Source organism: Schistocerca piceifrons, chromosome 1 (assembly GCF_021461385.2).
Source record: "Schistocerca piceifrons isolate TAMUIC-IGC-003096 chromosome 1, iqSchPice1.1, whole genome shotgun sequence".
Taxonomy (NCBI): Eukaryota; Metazoa; Arthropoda; class Insecta; order Orthoptera; family Acrididae; genus Schistocerca; species Schistocerca piceifrons.
In genome coordinates, this window is record NC_060138.1 from 251,699,200 (window position 1) to 251,720,274 (window position 21,075).

The 21,075-nt window shown below is 43.4% G+C and overlaps 1 protein-coding gene across 1 annotated transcript in view; it reads left to right on the forward strand.

Annotated features, from left to right (window-relative positions):
• The window catches only part of LOC124792676 (potassium channel subfamily T member 2), a 691,963-nt gene that overhangs the window by 250,616 nt on the left and 420,272 nt on the right, over positions 1 to 21,075 (forward strand). The window contains exon 5 of the mRNA XM_047257958.1: positions 16,516 to 16,599. Coding sequence (XP_047113914.1) covers positions 16,516 to 16,599 — 84 coding nt within the window. The remainder of the gene's footprint in view (positions 1 to 16,515; positions 16,600 to 21,075) is intronic.

A 21,075-nucleotide genomic window follows, 5' to 3' on the forward strand; every position in this document is an offset into this window, starting at 1 on the left:
TCGTGGAAAGAAAAGATAGGTGCATTGCACTTGTGTACAAGAAAATATGTGCTATTTTCTCTTGCTGCTGGAGTTCTCCAAATTTGTCATCGTTTCTTGAACAAGTTAGTTATTATTATTATTATTATTATTATTATTACTGGTGGTAGTAGTAGTAGTTGTTGTTGTTATTGTTATTGTTGTTGTTTTGATTGATACATTTCGTTTCGTTTGTTTAAATTATTGTTCATTTTATTATTTTGTCTCCCTATAATAACTGAAGAGTCTCCCCAACCTTTACAACCACGTTACGCCGCTGTATGGGATACGCCTTCTTTTGCGCTTCTAGTGGCGCCTACGAAATGTTTGCGCTTCCACCTCAATCTTCTATTTACACAGTGGAGCTACTGACCATCAGGGGAGCTACTCATTATGGTATTCGGACATTCAAGTTCGTCCTGCTACTTACGGACTCTCAAAGTGTCCAGCAGAAACTGCAACATCTAGCGTTTGATAACCAACATGTAAGTTCTGGACGACTTGGCGGCCAAAATATACACGCAAACATTGTTTATTGAAGTTCAGTTACTCTGGATTAAAGGACATCATGGCATTCTTCATAATGAATGTGCTGATCGTCTTGTCAAGCCAGAAGGCCAGTTACGCCCAACGCCGATCCCTTATACGGATCTCATACTGACGATACGGAAGGCTGCTCATCACGCTTGTAATTTTGAATGGCAAGATCCTCAGCACTCTCAAGGAGGCCACTTGGCGGCCATACAACCAAACATCTCTTCTCGACCATCGTTCGCCTCGGTGCAGCTTCGTTAGACAGCATGTGACTTCTGTCAACCGCATGAGGCTGGGACACGGACACTGCGACAAGGTCACAGCTGCATTGGCATATCTTAATCCCAACATATTGGCATTTTCCAAGTACACGACTGCACAAACAGACTTGTATAAAAAATTGGTTGCGAGAGGTTACCCTTTCCCTAACAGTGTTACTGTTTTACTCCACCGTTTTGATAAATAAAAGTATTCTAGGGTATACATGTATCACATAGTACACTACTGGTGATTAAAATTGCTACACCACGAAGATGACGTGATACAGACGCGAAATTTAACAGACAGGAAGAAGATGCTGTGATATGCAAATCATTAGCTTTTCAGATCATTCACACAAGGTTGGCACCGCTGGCGACACCTACAACGTGCTGACATGAGGAAAGTTTCCAACCGATTTCTCATACACAAACAGCAGTGGACCGGCGTTGCCTGGTGAAACGTTGTTGTGATGCCTCGTGTAACGAGCAGAAATGCGTACCATCACGTTTCCGACTTTGATAAAGGTCGGATTGTAGCCTATCGCGATTGCGGTTTATCGTATCGTGACATTACTGCTCGCGTTGGTCGAGATCCAATGACTGTTAGCAGAATATGGAATCGGTGGGTTCATGAGCGTAATACGGAACGCCGTGCTGCATCCCAACGGCCTCGTATCTCTAGCAGTCGAGATGGCAGGCATCTTATCCGCATGGCTGTAACGGATCGTGAGTCAGCGGATGGGGACGTTTGCAAGACAACAATCATCTGTACGAACAGTTCGACAACATTTGCAGCAAGATGGACTATCAGCTCGGATACCATGGCTTCGGTTACCCTTGACGCTGCATCACAGACAGGAGCGCCTGCGATGGTGTATTCAACGACGAACCTGGGTGCACAAATGGAAAACGTCATTTTTTCGGATGAATCCAGGTTCTGTTTACAGTATCATGACGGTCACATCCGTGTTTGGTGACATCGCGGTGAACGCACATTGGAAGCGTGTATTCGTCATCGCCATACTGGCGTATCACCCGGCGTGATGGTATGGGGTGCCATTGGTTACAAATCTCGGTCACCTCTTGTTCGCATTGACGACACTTTGAGCAGTGGACATTACATTTCAGATGTGTTAAGACCCGTGGCTCTACCCTTCATTCGATCCCTGCGAAACCCTACATTTCAGCAGGATAATGCACGACCGCATGTTGCAGGTCCTGTACGGGCCTTTCTGGATACAGAAAATGTTCGACTGCTGCCCTGGTCAGTACATTCTCCAGATCTCTCACCAATTGAAAACGTCTGGTCAATGGTGGCCGAGCAAATGGCTCGTCACAATATGCCAGTCACTACTCTTGATGAACTGTGGTATCGTGTTGAAGCTGCATGGGCAGCTGTACTTGTGCAGGCCATCCAAGCTCTGTTTGACTCAATGCGCAGGCGTATCAAGGCCGTTATTACGGCCTGGCGTGTTTGTTCTGGCTTCTGATTTCTCAGGATCTATGCACCCAAACTGCGTGAAAATGTAGTCACATGTCAGTTCTAGTATAATATATTTGTCCAATGAATACCCGTTTACCATCTGCATTTCTTCTTGGTGTAGCAATTTTAATGGCCAGTAGTTTATGTTACATGTTCATTTCTGCTCTCTTGCACATTTTATGTCAGTGTTCAAAATGGTTCAAATGGCTCTGAGTACTATGGGACTTAACATCTGAGGCCATCAGTCCCCTAGAACTGAGAACTACTTAAACCGAACTAGCCTAAGGACATCACACACATCCATGCCCGGGCAGGATTCGAACCTGCGACCGTAGCGGTCGCACGATTCCAGACTGAAGTGCCTAGAACCGCTCGGCCACAACGTCCGGCGTTATGTCATTGTCTTCAAAAATGGCTCTGAGCACTATGGGACTTAACATCTCAGGTCATCAGTCCCCTAGCACTATGGGACTCAACTGCTGTGGTCATCACTCCCCTAGAACTTAGAACTACTTAAACCTAACTAACCTAAGGACATCACACACATCCATGCCTGAGGCAGGATTCGAACCTGCGACCGTAGCGGTCGCGTGGTCCAGACTGAAGCGCCTAGAACCGCTCGGCCACCAGAGGCCGGCTATGTCAGTGTCTACTGGCGCTATTGTTCATATCGTTTGTTGTATTGTGTTTGTCATTTTGGGTTTCTCTTTTAAGTACGTCGTCTGTTTGCCATATTTCTCACACAGTTATATGATGTTACTTGCAATTCTGCTCTTCAGCTGTTGTTGTACTTAGGTGTATGATGTACAGTGTTTGCCATCGCTGCCATCGGCTGTTTAATATTCGTCTAACTGCGCTTTTATATTATTTTAAGAACGTTCGTTTACTAACTTCTTAATTTTGTGCTACTGTATTTTTTTCGGTTACGTTTCTTTGGCGCTTTATAACCGTTGTTGGCTGTATGGTCCTTGTAACCCAAAGCCAAAATAAAGAAATAAAACAAATAATTCTTTGCCAATAGATTTTCCAACTTGCGCCCGGTATTGTCGTTAGTATTATTATTATTATTATTATTATTATTATCGTTATCAATCCGTGGTGTAGCTGTAGTCTTCAACAACGGTCGAGACGACGCAAGAAGATCCCTGACAGCTTGCAACGGTGTTGCCAATTTTCTACTGCGATGCGCCAATGGCTACACGTTAAAAATTGGGCCTGCGGTAAATCCGGGGCCCCGAAACGAACTTGTGACGTCACACAAGTTGCTTTACACGCCATACATCGCAGAAGCTTGGCTGCGTCCGAGGCTAGGCGGGAGCTCAGAGTGGCAATGAAAAGATATCCAGGAAAGCCCTTAACTTTGTCGTGTGTTATCAAGAGCTTGAGTGTATTTAAGTGCACAGCTATAAACTATTGCGCTGCTGCTACGGTCGCAGGTTCGAATCCTGCCTCGGGCATGGCTGTGTGTGATGTCCTTAGGTTAGTTAGGTTTAAGTAGTTCTAAGTTCTAGGGGACTGATGACCACAGCAGTTGAGTCCCATAGTGCTCAGAGCCATTTGAGCCATTTTATAAAGTACTACAGTGGTCTCAAATAGTAACTCGATCCCAGCTGGAGATGGTTTCTGCCATTTGTAAGACCTGTAGTGCCACGAGCTGTGACATACATCATGGGACTTGTGTATCTCTTTGGCCCCAGTGGAAACAATAGCCATGTAAAAACATGTGACGACACTGAGACGCTACCATAGAGACGTTTAAAAAATCGCTCTACATTATTGATTGAGATGGACCTGCAAAGCTGCCGTGCCCAATACACTACAACTGTCAGGAATCAACTTATTTCGACTCATCTACAGGAACTAGACATCCTGGGTCAAGGATTCGAACACAGCCACTGCTTAAATTTTGAAAAAAGTCATCAGCAACAACGGCCGAAGGCTCCCAGTATGAGAAGCTACACTCTTTACTCCAATGACCTTGTCAAAGAGGGCAAAAGAGCGGTTAGATTTTGGAGACGTATCTTGTACTTTTGGTGAGAAACTCCTTCTCAGTGGTGGAAGAATTAGCAATGAAAGAGGTCATGAGGAGGCAGATGGCAATGGAAACCACTGCTCTAAGGACACACTATGTGTATCCATAATGCATGTCGACGGTAATTGAAAAAGTGTCATGATGATCTCTGAGTTGGCAAAAGAATCTGTATTAGTTCCTCATCTGGATGCAACTGTGAGAAACTGACTGGCCAACGAAAGGGTATCATTCTGCAAGTCGGAGTGTGAAATCTAAACAGAGAAGTGCAAAAGCTCAATCTATATATACAGTGCGAGTCAGTGAAGTGAAATGAAAGAAGGCAAGAATTTCTGGGCAGACGAATGTAGGATAATATGAACAGCAGCAGAAAAACGTATAGCGGAAGTGGGATTTGTTCTCAACAGGGAAATAGGGTGAAGGGTGACTTATGTGAATAGTTCAGGGTTGTTCTCACCAGAATCGACAGGAAACCAACGCCAGTGAAATAGGTACGTGCCGACATCATGAGAGGAAAATAAAGAGATGGAGAAAGTATATGAACGGTAATTCAATAGGTGAAGGGGGATGGCAGTCTAAGAATCATGAGGGATTGCAACACGATAGTACGGCAAGCTACAGACGATAGTGTTCATCTACATCTACATCTACATTTATACTCCGCAAGCCACCCAACGGTGTGTGGCGGAGGGCACTTTACGTGCCACTGTCATTACCTCCCTTTTCTGTTCCAGTCGCGTATGGTTCGCGGGAAGAACGACTGTCTGAAAGCCTCCGTGCGCACTCGAATCTCTCTAATTTTACATTCGTGATCTCCTCGGGAGGTATAAGTAGGGGGAAGCAACATATTCGATACCTCATCCAGAAACGCACCCTCTCGAAACCTGGACAGCAAGCTACACCGCGATGCAGAGCGCCTCTCTTGCAGAGTCTGCCACTTGAGTTTGCTAAACATCTCCGTAACACTATCACAGCTACCAAACAACCGTGTGACGAAACGCGCCGCTCTTCTTTGGATCTTCTCTCTCTCCTCCGTCAACCCGATCTGGTACGCATCCCACACTGAATGGCAATACTCAAGTATAGGTCGAACGAGTGTTTTGTAAGCCACCTCCTTTGTTGATGGACTACATTTTCTAAGGACTCTCCCAATGAATCTCAATCTGGTACCCGCCTTACCAACAATTAATTTTATACGATCATTCCACTTCAAATCGTTCCGCACGCATACTCCCAGATATTTTACAGAAGTAACTGCTACCAGTGTTTGTTCCGTTATCATATAATCATACAATAAAGGATCCTTCTTTCTATGTATTCGCAATACATTACATTTGTCTATGTTAAGGGTCAGTTGCCACTCCCTGCACCAAGTGCCTATCCGCTGCAGGTCTTCCTGCATTTCGCTACAATTATCTAATGCTGCAACTTCTCTGTATACTATAGCATCATCCGCGAAAAGCCGCATGGAACTTCCGACACTATCTACTAAGTCATTTACATATATTGTAAAAAGCAATGGTCCCATAACACTCCCCTGTGGCACGCCAGAGGTTACTTTAACGTCTGTAGACGTCTCTCCATTGATAACAACATGCTGTGTTATGTTTGCTAAAAACTCTTCAATCCAGCCTCACAGCTGGTCTGATATTTCGTAGGCTCTTACTTTGTTTATCAGGCGACAGTGCGGAACTGTATCAAACGCCTTCCGGAAGTCAAGGAAAATAGCATCTACCTGGGAGCCTGTATCCAATATTTTCTGGGTCTCATGAACAAATAAAGCGAGTTGGGTATCACACGATCGCTGTTTCCGGAATCCATGTTGATTCCTACAGAGTACATTCTGGGTTTCCAAAAACGACATGATACTCGAGCAAAAAACATGTTCTAAAATTCTACAACAGATCGACGTCAGAGATATAGGTCTATAGTTTTGCGCATATGCTCGACGACCCTTCTTGAAGACTGGGATTACCTGTGCTCTTTTCCAATCATTTGGAACCTTCCGTTCCTCTAGAGACTTGCGGTACACGGCTGTTAGAAGGGGGGCAAGTTCTTTCGCGTACTCTGTGTAGAATCGAATTGGTATCCCGTCAGGTCCAGTGGACTTTCCTCTGTTGAGTGATTCCAGTTGCTTTTCTATTCCTTGGACACTTATTTCGATGTCAGCCATTTTTTCGTTTGTGCGAGGATTTAGAGAAGGAACTGCAGATCGGTCTTCCTCTGTGAAACAGCTTTGGAAAAAGGTGTTTAGTATTTCAACTTTACGCGTGTCATCCTCTGTTTCAATGTCATCATCATCCCGGAGTGTCTGGATATGCTGTTTCGAGCCACTTACTGATTTAACGTAAGACCAGAACTTCCTAGAATTTTCTGTCAAGACGGTACATAGATTTTTACTTTCGAATTCACTGAACGCTTCACGCAAAGCCCTCCTTACGCTAACTTTGACATCGTTTAGCTTCTGTTTGTCTGAGAGGTTTTGGCTGCGTTTACACTTGGAGTGAAGCTCTCTTTGCTTTCGCATAGTTTCCTAACTTTGTTGTTGAACCACGGTGGGTTTTTCCCGTCCCTCACAGTTTTACTCGGCACGTACCTGTCTAAAACGCATTTTACGATTGCCTTGAACTTTTTCCATAAACACTCAACATTGTCAGTGTCGGAACAGAAATTTTCGTTTTGATCTGTTACGTAGTCTGAAATCTGCCTTCTATTAATCTTGCTAAACAGATAAACCTTCCTCCCTTTTTTTATATTCCTATTAACTTCCATATTCAGGAATGCTACAACAGCCTTATGATCACTGATTCCCTGTTCTGCACTTACAGAGTCGAAAAGTTCGGGTCTGTTTGTTATCAATAGGTCCAAGATGTTATCTCCACGAGTCGGTTCTCTGTTTAATTGCTCGAGGTAATTTCCAGATAGTGCACTCAGTATAATGTCACTCGATGCTCTGTCCCTACCACCCGTCCTAAACATCTGAGTAACCCAGTCTATATCTGGTAATTTGAAATCTCCACCTAAGACTATAACATGCTGAGAAAATTTATGTGAAATGTATTACAAATTATGTCTCATTTGTTTTGCCACTAATGCTGCTGAGTCGGGAGGTCGGTAAAAGGAGCCAACTGTTAACCTAGCTCGGTTGTTGAGTGTAACCTCCACCCATAATAATTCACAGGAACTATCCACTTCTACTTCACTACAGGATAAACTACTACTAACAGCGACAAACACGCCACCACCGGTTGCATGCAATCTATCCTTTCTAAACACCGTCTGTGCCTTTGCAAAAATTTCGGCAGAACTTATCTCTGGCTTCAGCCAGCTCTCTGTATCTATAACGATTTCAGCTTCGGTGCTTTCTATCAGCGCTTGAAGTTCCGGTACTTTACCAATGCAGCTTCGACAGTTTACAATTACAGTACCGATTGTTGCTTGGTCCTCGCATGTCCTGACTTTGCCCCGCACCCTTTGAGGCTGCTGCCCTTTCCGTACTTGCCCGAGGCCATCTAACCTAAAAAAACCGCCCAGTCCACGCCACACAACCCCTGCTACCCGTGTAGCCGCTTGCTGCGTGTAGTGGACTCCTGACCTATCCAGCGGAACCCGAAACCCCACCACCCTATGGCGCAAGTCGAGGAATCTGCATCCCACACGGTCGCAGAACCGTCTCAGCCTCTGATTCAGACCCTCCCCTCGGCTCTGTACCAAAGGTCCGCAGTCAGTCCTGTCGACGATGCTGCAGATGGTGAGCTCTGCTTTCATCCCGGTAGCGAGACTGGCAGTCTTCACCAAATCAGATAGCCGCCGGAAGCCAGAGAGGATTTCCTTCGATCCATAGCGACACACATCTTTGGTGCCGACATGAGCGACCACCTGCAGATGGGTGCACCCTGTACCCTTCATGGCATCCGCAAGGACCCTTTCCACACCTGGAATGACTCCCCCCGGTATGCACACGGAGTGCACATTGGTTTTCTTCCCCTCTCTTGCTGCCATATCCCTAAGGGGCCCCATTACGCGCCTGACGTTGGAGCTCCCAACTACCAGTAAGCCCACCCTGTTGTGGGAGAATGTAGGCTTGGTGGTAGGAATGGGACAGTAGAATGACTAATTGAGTTCTGCAATAAATTTCAGCTAATAATAGTGAATACACTGCACAAGGACCACGAGAGGAGGAAGTGTAGTTGTAGAGGGTCGAAATGTCCGGGCAGATTCCAGGTGTGTCAAATCATGGCTATACAGAGACCCCGAAGTGAGATACTGAATTGTAAAGCTTACTCAATAGCAGATATAGACTCAGACAACAATATTGTAATGATGAAGAGTAGGTGGCGTTCAAGAAAATCGTCACGAAGATTCATCGTGCGAAGGGGTGCGTTACTTACTGAGAAATGATTATGTACGTTTGAAGTTTTGTAATGCTATAATTACTGCAATAATGGATATCACGAAAAGAAGGTAGGCGATAAAAGGCAGTAATGCGTTACTTCTCCTCCGTCCGAACAGGCCCCGGAAGGCCCAACGGGAAACGGCCGATCGCCGTGTAGTCCTCAACCGACAGGGTCACTTGATGTGGATACGGAAGGGCATGTCGTGAGCACACCGGTCTCCCAGCCGTTGTCAGTTTTTGTGACCGGAAATTTCACTTAAGAATGAAATAAATGGGATGTACAGGGAAGCAGAAGAAAGATGGCTTGAGGAATAGTATGAAAAGAAATAATTGCCAGAAGGTCAAATATAGAATTAAGAAAAGTCAAAACAGCCTGCGGTAAAACTAAAACGAAGCTGGCAACATTGATGCAGGAACAGTTTTGCTGTTGAACATTCAAGGTTTCTGGGATGGTGAGGATCTCTCCGATAACATGATATAAGAAGGAAAGAAAGTCGATTTGGAAGACGTACTATACCTATTATTATAGAGATAGTGTGACAAAGGTTTGGAGGACTTGCAATGAAAGAAGACAGAAGGCGTAGATGAAACTGCGTCGGAATCTCTAGAATCATTAAGGTACATGAAAACAAAACGATAAGTTGGTGAGTAGATTGTATGATATTTCAGCCATACCAACAGAGTTTCGAAAAAAAAAAATCATCCAGACAGTTCTGAAGATTGTAACGGCACAAATGTGCGAGAATTATCACACAAAGTGCTTAATCTATCAAAGTTACTGACAACAATAGAATGCAGAAGAGTGCAAAAGAAAAACAAGGATCTGTTTGACGACGATTAGTTTGGTTTTAGAAAATGTAAAGGCACCGCAGAGGCTATTCTGACGTTGCCACTTGATAATGGAGCTAAGACTTGGGAAAATCAAAATACCTTCACAAGATTTGTCGACTAAGAAAAAGTATTCGATAATGTAAACTGGTGCAAGTGGTTAAAAATTCTGGGAAGAATAGTAGTAAGCTGTAGGGAAAGACCGCAAATATATAATATGTACAAGAACCAAAAGGGAACAATAAGACTGGAAGACCAAGAACGAACTGCGCAGATTGAAAAGAGTGTAAGTCTCCTCGACTATTCAGTCTGCACATCGAAGAAGAAATGACGGATATAAAAGAAAGATTCAAGAGTGGAATTAAAATTCAGGGCGAAATGATATCAATGATAAGATTCTCTGATGACATTGCTGTTCACAGTGAAAGTGAAGACGAATTACACAATGTTTTGAATAGAATGAACTGTGTAATGAGTACGGAATGTGGGCTGAGAGTAAACCGAAGAAAAAGTAAAGTAATAAGGTTAACGATAAACTTGTCATAAAAATAGGGGTCCGCGAAGTAGAGGAAATTAACACGTTCGGTACTCCGCCCCAGGCGGGGTAGCTCGTGGAACGGCAGATGGCCGACGCCACGCCAAGCGTTTTTCTGATTATCGAGGCCGTCTAGTCTGTGCTTCGTTTACTGTGCGGATCGGAATTGCCTCAGTCCGTGCCCGGCACTCTGCAGTGAACGTCGATTGCGATTTAGCTGTCGGTTTATCTTTCTACCATTTTGTGCTGAAACTTGACCAGGCAAGTGCATTTGTTTTCAATTTATAGTTCTTTATCTTTTTTTGGGATGGAGGGAGTCATCAGTCTTCTGACTGGTTTCACCTCAGAGTAGCACTTGCAACCTACATCCTCCATTATCTACTGGATGTATTCCTATCTCTGTCTTCCGCTACAGTTTTTGTCATGTACATCTCCCTCTAGTACTACGGAAGTCATTCCCTGATGTCTTAACAGATGTCCTATCATCCTGTCCCTTCTCCTTGTCAGTGTTTTCCACATATTCCTGTCCTCTCCGATTCATCTTAGAACCTCCTCATTCCTTACCTAATCAATCTACCTAATTTTCAACATCCCCCTGTTGCACCACATCTCAAATGCTTCGATTCTCTTCTCTTCCGGTTTTCCCACGGTCCATGTTTCGCTGTCATACAATGCTGTGCTGCAGATATACATTCTCAGAAGTTTCTTCCTGAAATTAAGGCCTGTTTGATACTAGTAGACTTCTCTTGGCCAGGAATGCCCCTTTCGCCAGTGCTATTCTGCTTTTGATGTCCTCATTGCTCCGTGCGTCATTGGTTATTTTGCTGCCTAGGCAGCAGAATTCCTTAACTTCATCAACTTTGTGACCATCAATCCTGTCGTAAAGTTTCTCGCTATTCTCATTTCTGCTACTTTTCATTACTTTAACCTTTCTTCGATTTACTTTCAGTCCATATTCTGTACTCATTAGACGGTTCATTCCATTCAGCATATCATGCAGTTCTTCTTCACTTTCACTCAGGATTGTAATGTCATCAGCGAAACGTATCATTGACATCCTTTCACATTGAATTTTAATTCCACTCATGAACATTTATTTTATTTCCATCATTGCTTTTTCGATATACAGATTGAAAGACTACATCCTCGTCTTACACCCTTTTTAATCTGAGCGCTTCGTTCTTTGTCGTCTTATTATTCCTTCTTGGCTCTTGTACATATTGTACTCGTATATTACCCGCCTCTCCCTACAGCATATCTCTGTTTTTCTCAGAATTTCGAACATCTTGCACCATTTTACATTGTTGCACGCTTTTTCCAGATCGACAGATCGAATGAACGTATCTTTTTTTTTTCTTTAGCCTTGTTTCCATTGTCAACCGCAACATCAGGATTGCCTCTCGGGTGCCTTTACCTTTCCTAAAACCAAACTGATCGTCATTTAGCACATCCTCAATTTTCTTTTCGATTCTTCTGTATATTATCCTTGTTAGCAACTTGGATGCGTGAGCTGTTAAGCAGAATGTAGGATAATTCTCGCACTTGTCAGCTCTTCCAGTCTTCGGAATTGTGTGGATGATGTTTTTCCGAAAGTCAGATAGTATGTCGCCAGACTCATACATTCTACACACCAACGAGAAGAGTCGTTTTGTTGTGACCTCCCTCAATGATTTTAGAAATTCTGATAGAATGTTATCTACCCCTTCTGCTTATTTGATCTTAAGTCCCCCAAAAGATCTCTTAAATTCTGATTCTAATATTGGATCCCCTATCTCTTCTAAATCGACTCCTGTTTCTTCTTCTATCACATCAGACACATCTTCCCCCTCATTGAGGCCTTCAATGTATTTTTTCCATCTATCCGCCCTCTCCTCTGCATTTAACAGTGGAATTCCCATTGCACTCTTTATGCTACCACCCTTGCTTTTATTTTAAGCGAAGACTGTCTTGACTTTCCTATATGCTGAGTCAGTGCTTCGAACAATCATTTCTTTTAAGATGTCTTCACATTTTTCATGCAGGCATTTCGTCTCAGCTTCCCTGCACTTCTTATTTATTTCATTCTTCAGCGACTTGTCTTTCTGTATTCCTGAATTTCTATAAACATTCTCGTAGTTCCTTCTTTCATTGATCAACTGAAGTATTTCTTCTGTTACCCATGGTTTCTTCGTACTTAACTTCTTTGTACCTATGTATTTCTTCCAACATCTGTGAGGTCCCCTTTTAGAGACGTCCATTCCTCTTCAACTGTACTGCCTACAGAGTTATTCCTTACTGCTGTATCTACAGTCTTAGAGAACTTCTTGTCTCGTCATCCCTTGGTACTTCCGTATCTCACTTCTTTGAGTATTGATTCTTCCTGACTAATCCCTTGAACTTTAACCTACTCTTCATCACTACTATGTTGTGATCTGTGTCTATATCTGCTCCTGGGTACTACGGCAAGAAAAAAGGAATAAAAGTCAGATAGTGTTAATACTTTCATCCTTCTTTACCTCCTCTGCATTACTGCAGATGACGTGTCACTGAGCACATTTGTACTGTGCATGCAGTACACGTGAGGTGCCTAGTTGTTTCCACTGCCCTGTGTGGAATACATAAGTTCTTCTACACTTCACTAACCTGCTGTCTTTGTGATGATGTCCCCAGCGCAGAAAACTGCACGCAGGGCGTGGAATTTTTTTCTTGAGGCTGAAATTAACTTCGCAAGAAACTGCTGCTACGAATAAACTATAACTCATTTGGGATGCCACTCGCGTTTTTATTGATATAGACACGAGAAACTATTCTTGATCACAACGTATTGAACGTATCTTTCCACAGTCATTATATCTGGCTAAAATAACTTGAAATACATCCTGCCACAGACAACATGTCTGTCTACTGGAACCGTCAGAACTGGAGAATAAAATTACATGAATCAAATACTAATATTACAGACAACATGTCTGTACCTAGCGACGGTCGGAATTGTAGTAAATAAAATTGCATGAAACAAATACTGCTATAACAGACAACATGTCTGTCTACTGGAACGTTCAGAACTGGAGAGCCGGACTGCCCGAGACACTTCGCGCGCCAGGCCAACAAGGCGTGACCCGAACGCCACCGAAGTGCATCGGCAGTAATATCGTCAGTCTTTTGTTTTTAGTAATACTTTGATTTTAATAATTTTGAAATGACTGATTGATAGCTGGCTGTTGAGAGATGTTTATTTAAAAAAATGAAGTAATTTGGATGACAGGTTTCATTAATAATGGCAACTAAAGTTTAAAACGTTCTGGCGCCCTACCGCGGAGCACAGCAGCCAATCACTGAGCAGCAGCATCATGCAGGCGGTCTTTCTCACGGGAATGGTACCGAATCTAACATCTGTCACCGGTACCTCATCCCACATTGCGTCATCTCTATGCTTCTTGCATCTCCACTGCCCTGGGAATAGCTTCCTGGAGCCTAATACGATGGCTGAATAAGCCATAAATATTACAGTACGCCTTACAATCCAGTATCTGATTCCGGAATCTCTGACCATTATGTAATCTAACTGAAATCTTCCCGTATCACCCGGGCTTTTCAGAGTATACCGCCTCCTCTTGTGATTCTCGAACAGACTGTTCGCTATTACTAGCTCAAGTTTATTAGAGAACTCAGTTGTCCCAAGCCCATATTATCCTGTAACCTTTTCTTCCACTCCTTCCCCTACAACTGCATTTCAGTCCCCTGTGTCTAGTAGAGATTTTCAACTCCCTTTGTGCACTGTACTACCCTTTCAGTAGGCTCATATACCTTCTCTATCTCTTCATCTTCAGCTTGCGATTTCGGCATGTATACGTGAACTATCGCTGTCGGTGTTGGTTTGCTATCGATTCTCATAAGAACAACCCTATCACTGAACTGTTCACTGTAACACAGTCTTTGCCTTATCTCCCTATTCATAACGAATCCTACCATCGTCGTCGGTGTTGGTTTGCTGTCGATTCTTATAAGACAACCCTATCACTGAACTGTTCCCTGTACCACAGTCTTTGCCTTATCTTCCTATTCATAGCGAATCCTACTCCCGTTATACCATTTTCTGCTGCTGTTAATATTACTCAATAGTTATCTGACCAGAAATCCTTGTTTTCTCTCCATTTCATTTCACTGACCCATGCTATATCTAGATTCAGCCATTTCACATTTTCTAGCTTCTTTTCCCCATTCAGGCTTCTGACATTCCACACCCCGACTCGTAGTTGATTATTCAATATTTTTCTCGTCGTCACCTCCCCCTTGGCAATTCCCTCCCGGAGATCCGACTGGGGGACTATTCCGGAATCTTTATCAACAAAATAATTATTTTCAGCGTAATTAAACACAAATTTAATTTTTGTAGACATGTCTCAAAACGGGCGTGAACGTAAGAGGAAATTATTTCCTGCTGAAAGTAAATTTGTGATAAGTATAAATTAAAATATGTTTTAGACATATCTACAAAAATAAAATTTGTGTGTAATTACGCTGAAAATATTTTTTATAGATAAGGAACGATAATTTGAAAACAAATGCACTTGCCTGCCCAAGTTTCACCACGGAATGGTATAAAGATAAGCCGACAGCCAAATCGCAACCGACTTACACTGCAGAATGCCCGGGCACGGACTGAGGCAAATTCGACCGGTTCAATGAACGAAAAGCAGACTAGACGGTGCCGATAGAGACGCTACGCGGGGCGTCGGCCGCTTGTTACCGCAGCTACCGCGCCTCGCTGGACGGCGACACCGAACGTGTTGAGATATTCTGCTGCCTTGGAAGCAAAGTAATACATGGCAGACAAAGGAATGAAAATATGAAAAGGAGACTAGCAAGGCGAAAGGATCATTCTTGTCCATAAGAATTCTACCAGTATCTAACATTTGTCTTAATTTGAGGAAGATATTTCTGAGAAAGTACATTGGGAACACAGTAGAGAATCGAAGCGTTTGAGATGTGGTGCTGCAGGAGGATGCAGAAAATTAGGTGAACTAGGAAGTTCTCTGCCGAATTGGCAAAGATTCAAAAATCCATTTTGGCTGCGGCACGTTGCACACCAAAAGCCGTGGTCTGTGGATGTACGGTGTCGGATTCTGGAGGACAGAATTATAGGCCTCTGTTTCATCGAAGAGAATCTTAATAGTAGGAAGTACACCACATTCCTCCAAGAAATATTATGTCTGTTTTTGGAAGAAATCCTTTAGGAACAAGGAACAGAATGTGGTATCAACAAGATCGGTGTCCGGCACATTTTTCGCTGATGGCTAGAAATGAGTTGCAGAGACAATTCCCAAGTCGTTAGATTGGACGTGGAGATGATGTGTTGTGGCTGGCTCGCTTGCCATTGATTTAGAAGTTAAAACTTTCTACACCGCCAAGGGAACGTATACCTTGGTATTTGGCATCCGTTTCAAATTGATACCTCTACCTTTCGTGAGAAAAATTGATCTTAGCAGATGCACAGAGAGATGGACAAGGTTCAAAATGGTTCAAATGGCTCTAAGCACTATGGGACTTGACATCTGAGGTCATCAGTCCTCTAGACTTAGAACTACTTAAACCTAACTAACCTAAGGACATTACACACATCCATGCCCGAGGCAGGATTCGAACCTGCGACCATATCAGCAGCACGGTTCCGGACTGAAGCGCCAAGAATCGCTCGGCCACAGCAGCCGTCATTCGGTGAAGAAAGAAATATGTTGGAACCACTAACAGGAAGAAGCTGCAGGACATACGTTAAGATATCTGGGAACAGTGGGTAAAAACTGTAGGGGAGTGCAAATATTGGAACACATCCAACACATATTTGAGGACGTTGGATGCGAGGGCTAGAGGTTGGTACGGAAGAGAATGTCACGGTTTGGGCACATCAAAGCACTCAAAAGACTAGGAAAAAAATGATTTTTCACACGTCTCAGAAAGCACCGACAACGACACTCGCTCATGCCGATACTGAGACGAGTGGAACCCAGACATCGCAGTTGACTCTTTTCGATGCCACAATATTTGTAGGTTGGACGTAGCAGGTTGCGCAATCCCTGCCTCTTCACAGACAGCTGCTTTGTTCTCGTGACGTATAGCTCGCAGTCCATAGCTCACGCTACACCCCGACGGATGTATGACGTCTGACGACATTCCAGTTGTCTGAAAATGGCACTGTTGCATTCGCATGGTAACGGAAGCGCTCGCTCTCCAAAGGAGCAGCTACCTGCGCTTCAGTTTCTCACAATCATCTCAGTGGAACCTTGTATTAGACAGGTTACTGATACCCGTTCCCATCAGACATTAATTTGGCTCTGTGGTGCGTGTACATTTCAGGTGATTATGTTTTCTTTTACGTATAGTGTGATGATAGGCTCTGACCGACAGAAGAGAAAGCCTCATTTGCTGTAAATTCATGTCTCTTTTGTATTTCAGCTCCTGTGGCCACCACTGCGCAACCTGTTCATCCCGGTATTCCTCAACTGCTGGCTGGCCAAGCACTCCCTCGAGAATATGTTCGTAAGTATCTTTTGTACTGATGCCGCCTTATCTTTATCCAGAAAAACTAACCACTCTATTGTTGATGATACCGGCAGGTAACTTCGTTAAAAATTAATCACTTTTTTAAAAAATCACACGTTAATTCCAGAGAAGATCTACCATAACATCAAATGTTGTTATTGCAAATGTAATAAATTATTATTATAGTTTTCGCAGATTATTACATATTTTACCGAGGACAATGATTAATTTGAATGTAACATGATTATTCAGTTTATCTTGTTTCCATCTTCTTATTCTCTTCCCAAAATCTCTTCGTTCTTTGGTTGTATTCCTGTTTCCTTTGCTCTGTCCGTATTTTACGTGTTTCCTTTCTTTCGTCTACTTCAAATTTCGTATTCATAAATTTGTTACTGAATTTGTCTCTTACATTTATTATTTCCCTTCTGATCCCTGCTTCTTTTAGGTCTTCTTCTATTTCTTGAAATCAACTGGTTGTTTTGACTCAACTGTTTACCTTCTTATGCGTAAATACTTATTTATAATTCGTTAAGCGTTGTTTTCTCTGTTGAGCTCATAAGATCAAAAGGTGTACTGTCCACAGTACAAACATTCTGCTCTTTAGCCTAATGGTGTTAAAATACATAAAATAATAAAACGTAATTAAAAGAGCAGAACATTAACATGTGATTCGCACTGACGCCACATAAATATTATAACAGTTAATATCTTTTATCATTTTAAATAAAAAGAAACTGTAACATTGAAAGGAGGAAGATCTAAACATAAATTGGGATGACTTGTGCTCAGAAAATACAGAAGAAGGTTAAACGTTTTGTGAAATTTGAGAGGTAACGGGCGAGTCGTCTCGACCTGAAAATATAAGTTCGGAGGAAGCAGTGGCCGCACTGGCCACTCGGCCAGCCGGGGCCCGGCAGCAAACTCGTGGTGGCGAATGTTAGCCGGACGAGAGGGGTAGCCCCAGCGCGTGGTCCATCGAGCACGTGGCTGGGAATTCCTTGGTGACGCTGTGCACAGGGAGGGCCAAAGATGGCGGACTTTGTGAAACCTTAAGGGTAGACATTTCACAGTTCGTTTTGAAATTAAGAGCAGCCAGGTGAATCATGATACCTCAAAAAGAAACATGTACATTAATATTATTTGCACGACGATTCTGATGGTGTAATCAGATTTTCAATATCTTTATTAGTTGAAAGTTAAGTATCTGATGGTAAATTATACAAGTAACACCCACCAACCAATTTCCAAAATATAAACGCTTCATCCAATTTCGTCGACCGCCATGTCTTTAGAAAGCTATTAGTTTAAACCTAAATTGGTATGAATTACAGGCATGTAACGTGAATAACACATGAGATATTGGAGGTCAAAGTGGCCGATTACTATCGATCGCGTCAGGCCATAAGTACTCCACAGTTACACGAAAAAAATGCTTATAAATTTATTTATTCATCTATGTCTTTGAGTATATCCGATATATACTATTCATGAAGAACTTGGTTTTAGAAAGCACAGAGACATTAGGCAACTGGCCTACTTTATGTTCTATTCCTTTTATATATGTTTATTTAATTTGTTTATGTATTTAATAAAGTGTGTCAGAGCGTATTTATGGTCCAGCCGTAGGAACATTTATTTAATTTCAAGTTATTTAAATGTAAATCTAGTATTTAGATAGTGTTTCATTATGTTTGTGAATGTGCGTTGGCTTGAAGATAAGGCGGGAGCGCTCTAGCCAACCAATCATTTCTAGAGAGGACGCGAGGTAGTTAAGGGGGTGCTGGATAGTATGGGACAGGACGCGGAATTGCTGGAAGCGACGGCGCTGCCGACGCACGGTTTTGAGAGAGGCTTGGAGTGTGGAGCAGTTTGCGCGTGGTCGCGGAGGATAGAAATATTTCGGAGTGCTGACCTGTGCTCTTGTGTGATTTCCGTGGCTTCTGCAGAGAAGAAGTAGTATGTGTTCAGAAGTGAATGTCTCGCGAGCTATGTTGTTGTTCATAACTAATTACGTGACGTAGTAATCTATTGTTTCCCTGTTAATCAACTTATATTTTATTTAATTGCTGGACCATCGACACCAATAAGTGTTTTGCTTAAATATACCGCAGTCTCAAATGTAAGTCTACTATCGTATTCATCATTTAAAGTCGTTAAGATAGTACCTGCAGATTTTATTTAATTGCAAACTTTCATTTATAAATTTATATGTTACATTCATAATTCGCAATTGCCGAGTGATAGAAACCTTCGACCATTCGATTCATGTGTGTATTCTTATAATACGAGGGCAGTTCAATAACTAATGCAACACATTTTTTTTCTGAAACAGGGGTTGTTTCATTCAGCATTGAAATACACCAGGTTATTCCCCAATCTTTTAGCTACACAACACTATTTTTCAACGTAATCTCCATTCAATGCTACGGCCTTACGCCACCGCGAAATGAGGGCCTGTATGCCTGCACGGTACCATTCCACTGGTCGATGTCGGAGCCAACGTCGTACTGCATCAATAACTTCTTCATCATCCGCGTAGTGCCTCCCACGGATTGCGTCCTTCATTGGGCCAAACATATGGAAATCCGACGGTGCGAGATCGGGGCTGTAGGGTGCATGAGGAAGAACAGTCCACTGAAGTTTTGTGAGCTCCTCTCGGGTGCAAAGACTTGTGTGAGGTCTTGCGTTGTCATGAAGAAGGACAAGTTCGTTCAGATTTTTGTGCCTACGAACACGCTGAAGTCGTTTCTTCAATGTCTGAAGAGTAACACAGTACATTTCAGAGTTGATCGTTTGGCCATGGGGAAGGACATCGAACAGAATAACCCCTTCAGCGTCCCAGAAGACTGTAACCATGACTTTACCAGCTGAGGGTATGGCTTTAAACTTTTTCTTGGTAGGGGAGTGGGTGTGGCGCCACTCCATTGATTGCCGTTTTGTTTCAGGTTCGAAGTGATGAACCCATGTTTCATCGCCTGTAACAATCTTTGACAAGAAATTGTCACCCTCAGCCACATGACGACCAAGCAATTCCTCACAGATGGTTCTCCTTTGCTCTTTATGGTGTTCGGTTAGACAACGAGGGACCCAGCGGGAACAAACCTTTGATTATCCCAACTGGTGAACAATTGTGACAGCACTACCAACAGAGATGTCAAGTTGAGCACTGAGTTGTTTCATGGTGATCCGTCGATCATCTCGAACGAGTGTGTTCGCACGCTCCGCCATTGCAGGAGTCACAGCTGTGCACGGCCGGCCCGCACGCGGGAGATCAGTCAGTCTTGCTTGACCTTGCGGCGATGATGACCCACGCTTTGTCCAACGACTCACCGTGCTTTTGTCCACTGCCAGATCACCGTAGACATTCTGCAAGCGCCTATGAATATCTGAGATGCCCTGGTTTTCCGCCAAAAGAAACTCGATCGCTGCCCGTTGTTTGCAACGCACATCCGTTACAGACGCTATTTTAACAGCTCCGTACAGAGCTGCCACCTGTCGGAAGTCAATGAAACTATACGAGACGAAGCGGGAATGTTTGAAAATATTCCACAAGAAATTTCCGGTTTTTTCAACCAAAATTGGCCGAGAAAAAAAATGTGTTGCATTACTTATTGAACTGCCCTCGTATACTGTAGACTCAGCAGTATTTGGCCTGTAATGCGGCAACTACGTATCCCAGCCCCTAGATAACGAAACCGGGAAAAACTTTTAATATTTCAACGTTGAGTGGGAGGGTACGTAGTTGAGGGCCACCACATCACCATTTCATTTCAATTCATTTTAATTAGAAAGCCCGCAAGTTTCAGAGTGTGGAAGTAAACGAAGAGGTCATGTAGGTAAGTGGGTTGTAATGTGAAGAGGAGGTTAGGTTTGGGGACGGGCGTGGTAGGAAAACGAAATGAAAAGGGGACCAGAATGTATAGCATGAATGTGTAAAGAATAGGGAAATATGGAAAGGGGTGGTAGTGCTTGGCACGGGACAGAATAGGGAGGCTAGAGCTAGTGCTGATAAAAAAAGGTAAAGTTCGTGGTACAAGCCTGCACCGCGCTGTTGACCTGATAGCTGGCAGAGTGCAGCCATTCTCCGCCGCGGCACTAGCAGGTGGAGGGTGACGAGTCCCTCGTCCCAGCCGCCTTTTACCACCAAACTCTAGTACCGGTGCTTCGTTGAGAGCAGGCTTACCGGACCTGGGACCGCCTTAGAGTGAGTGGAGAGAGCAAAATTCCCCACTCGTACTCGGGATTGAACGAGTAACATCCAGGACCGTAGTCTAGCGCTCTGAGTGCTAGACCACTACGGCTGCAGCCACACGTGATAGGATGTACAAATATCGGGACGGTTTTCATTGTGTTGGAATCAGAGTCGGTTAAAATTTGAAGGGAGAAGGTATGTGAAATGTGTAGGTATAAGATAGGCGGAATGTGTTGGTATAATTACGGCAGTATTCCAGGCTTACGGATTAGAAGGGATGT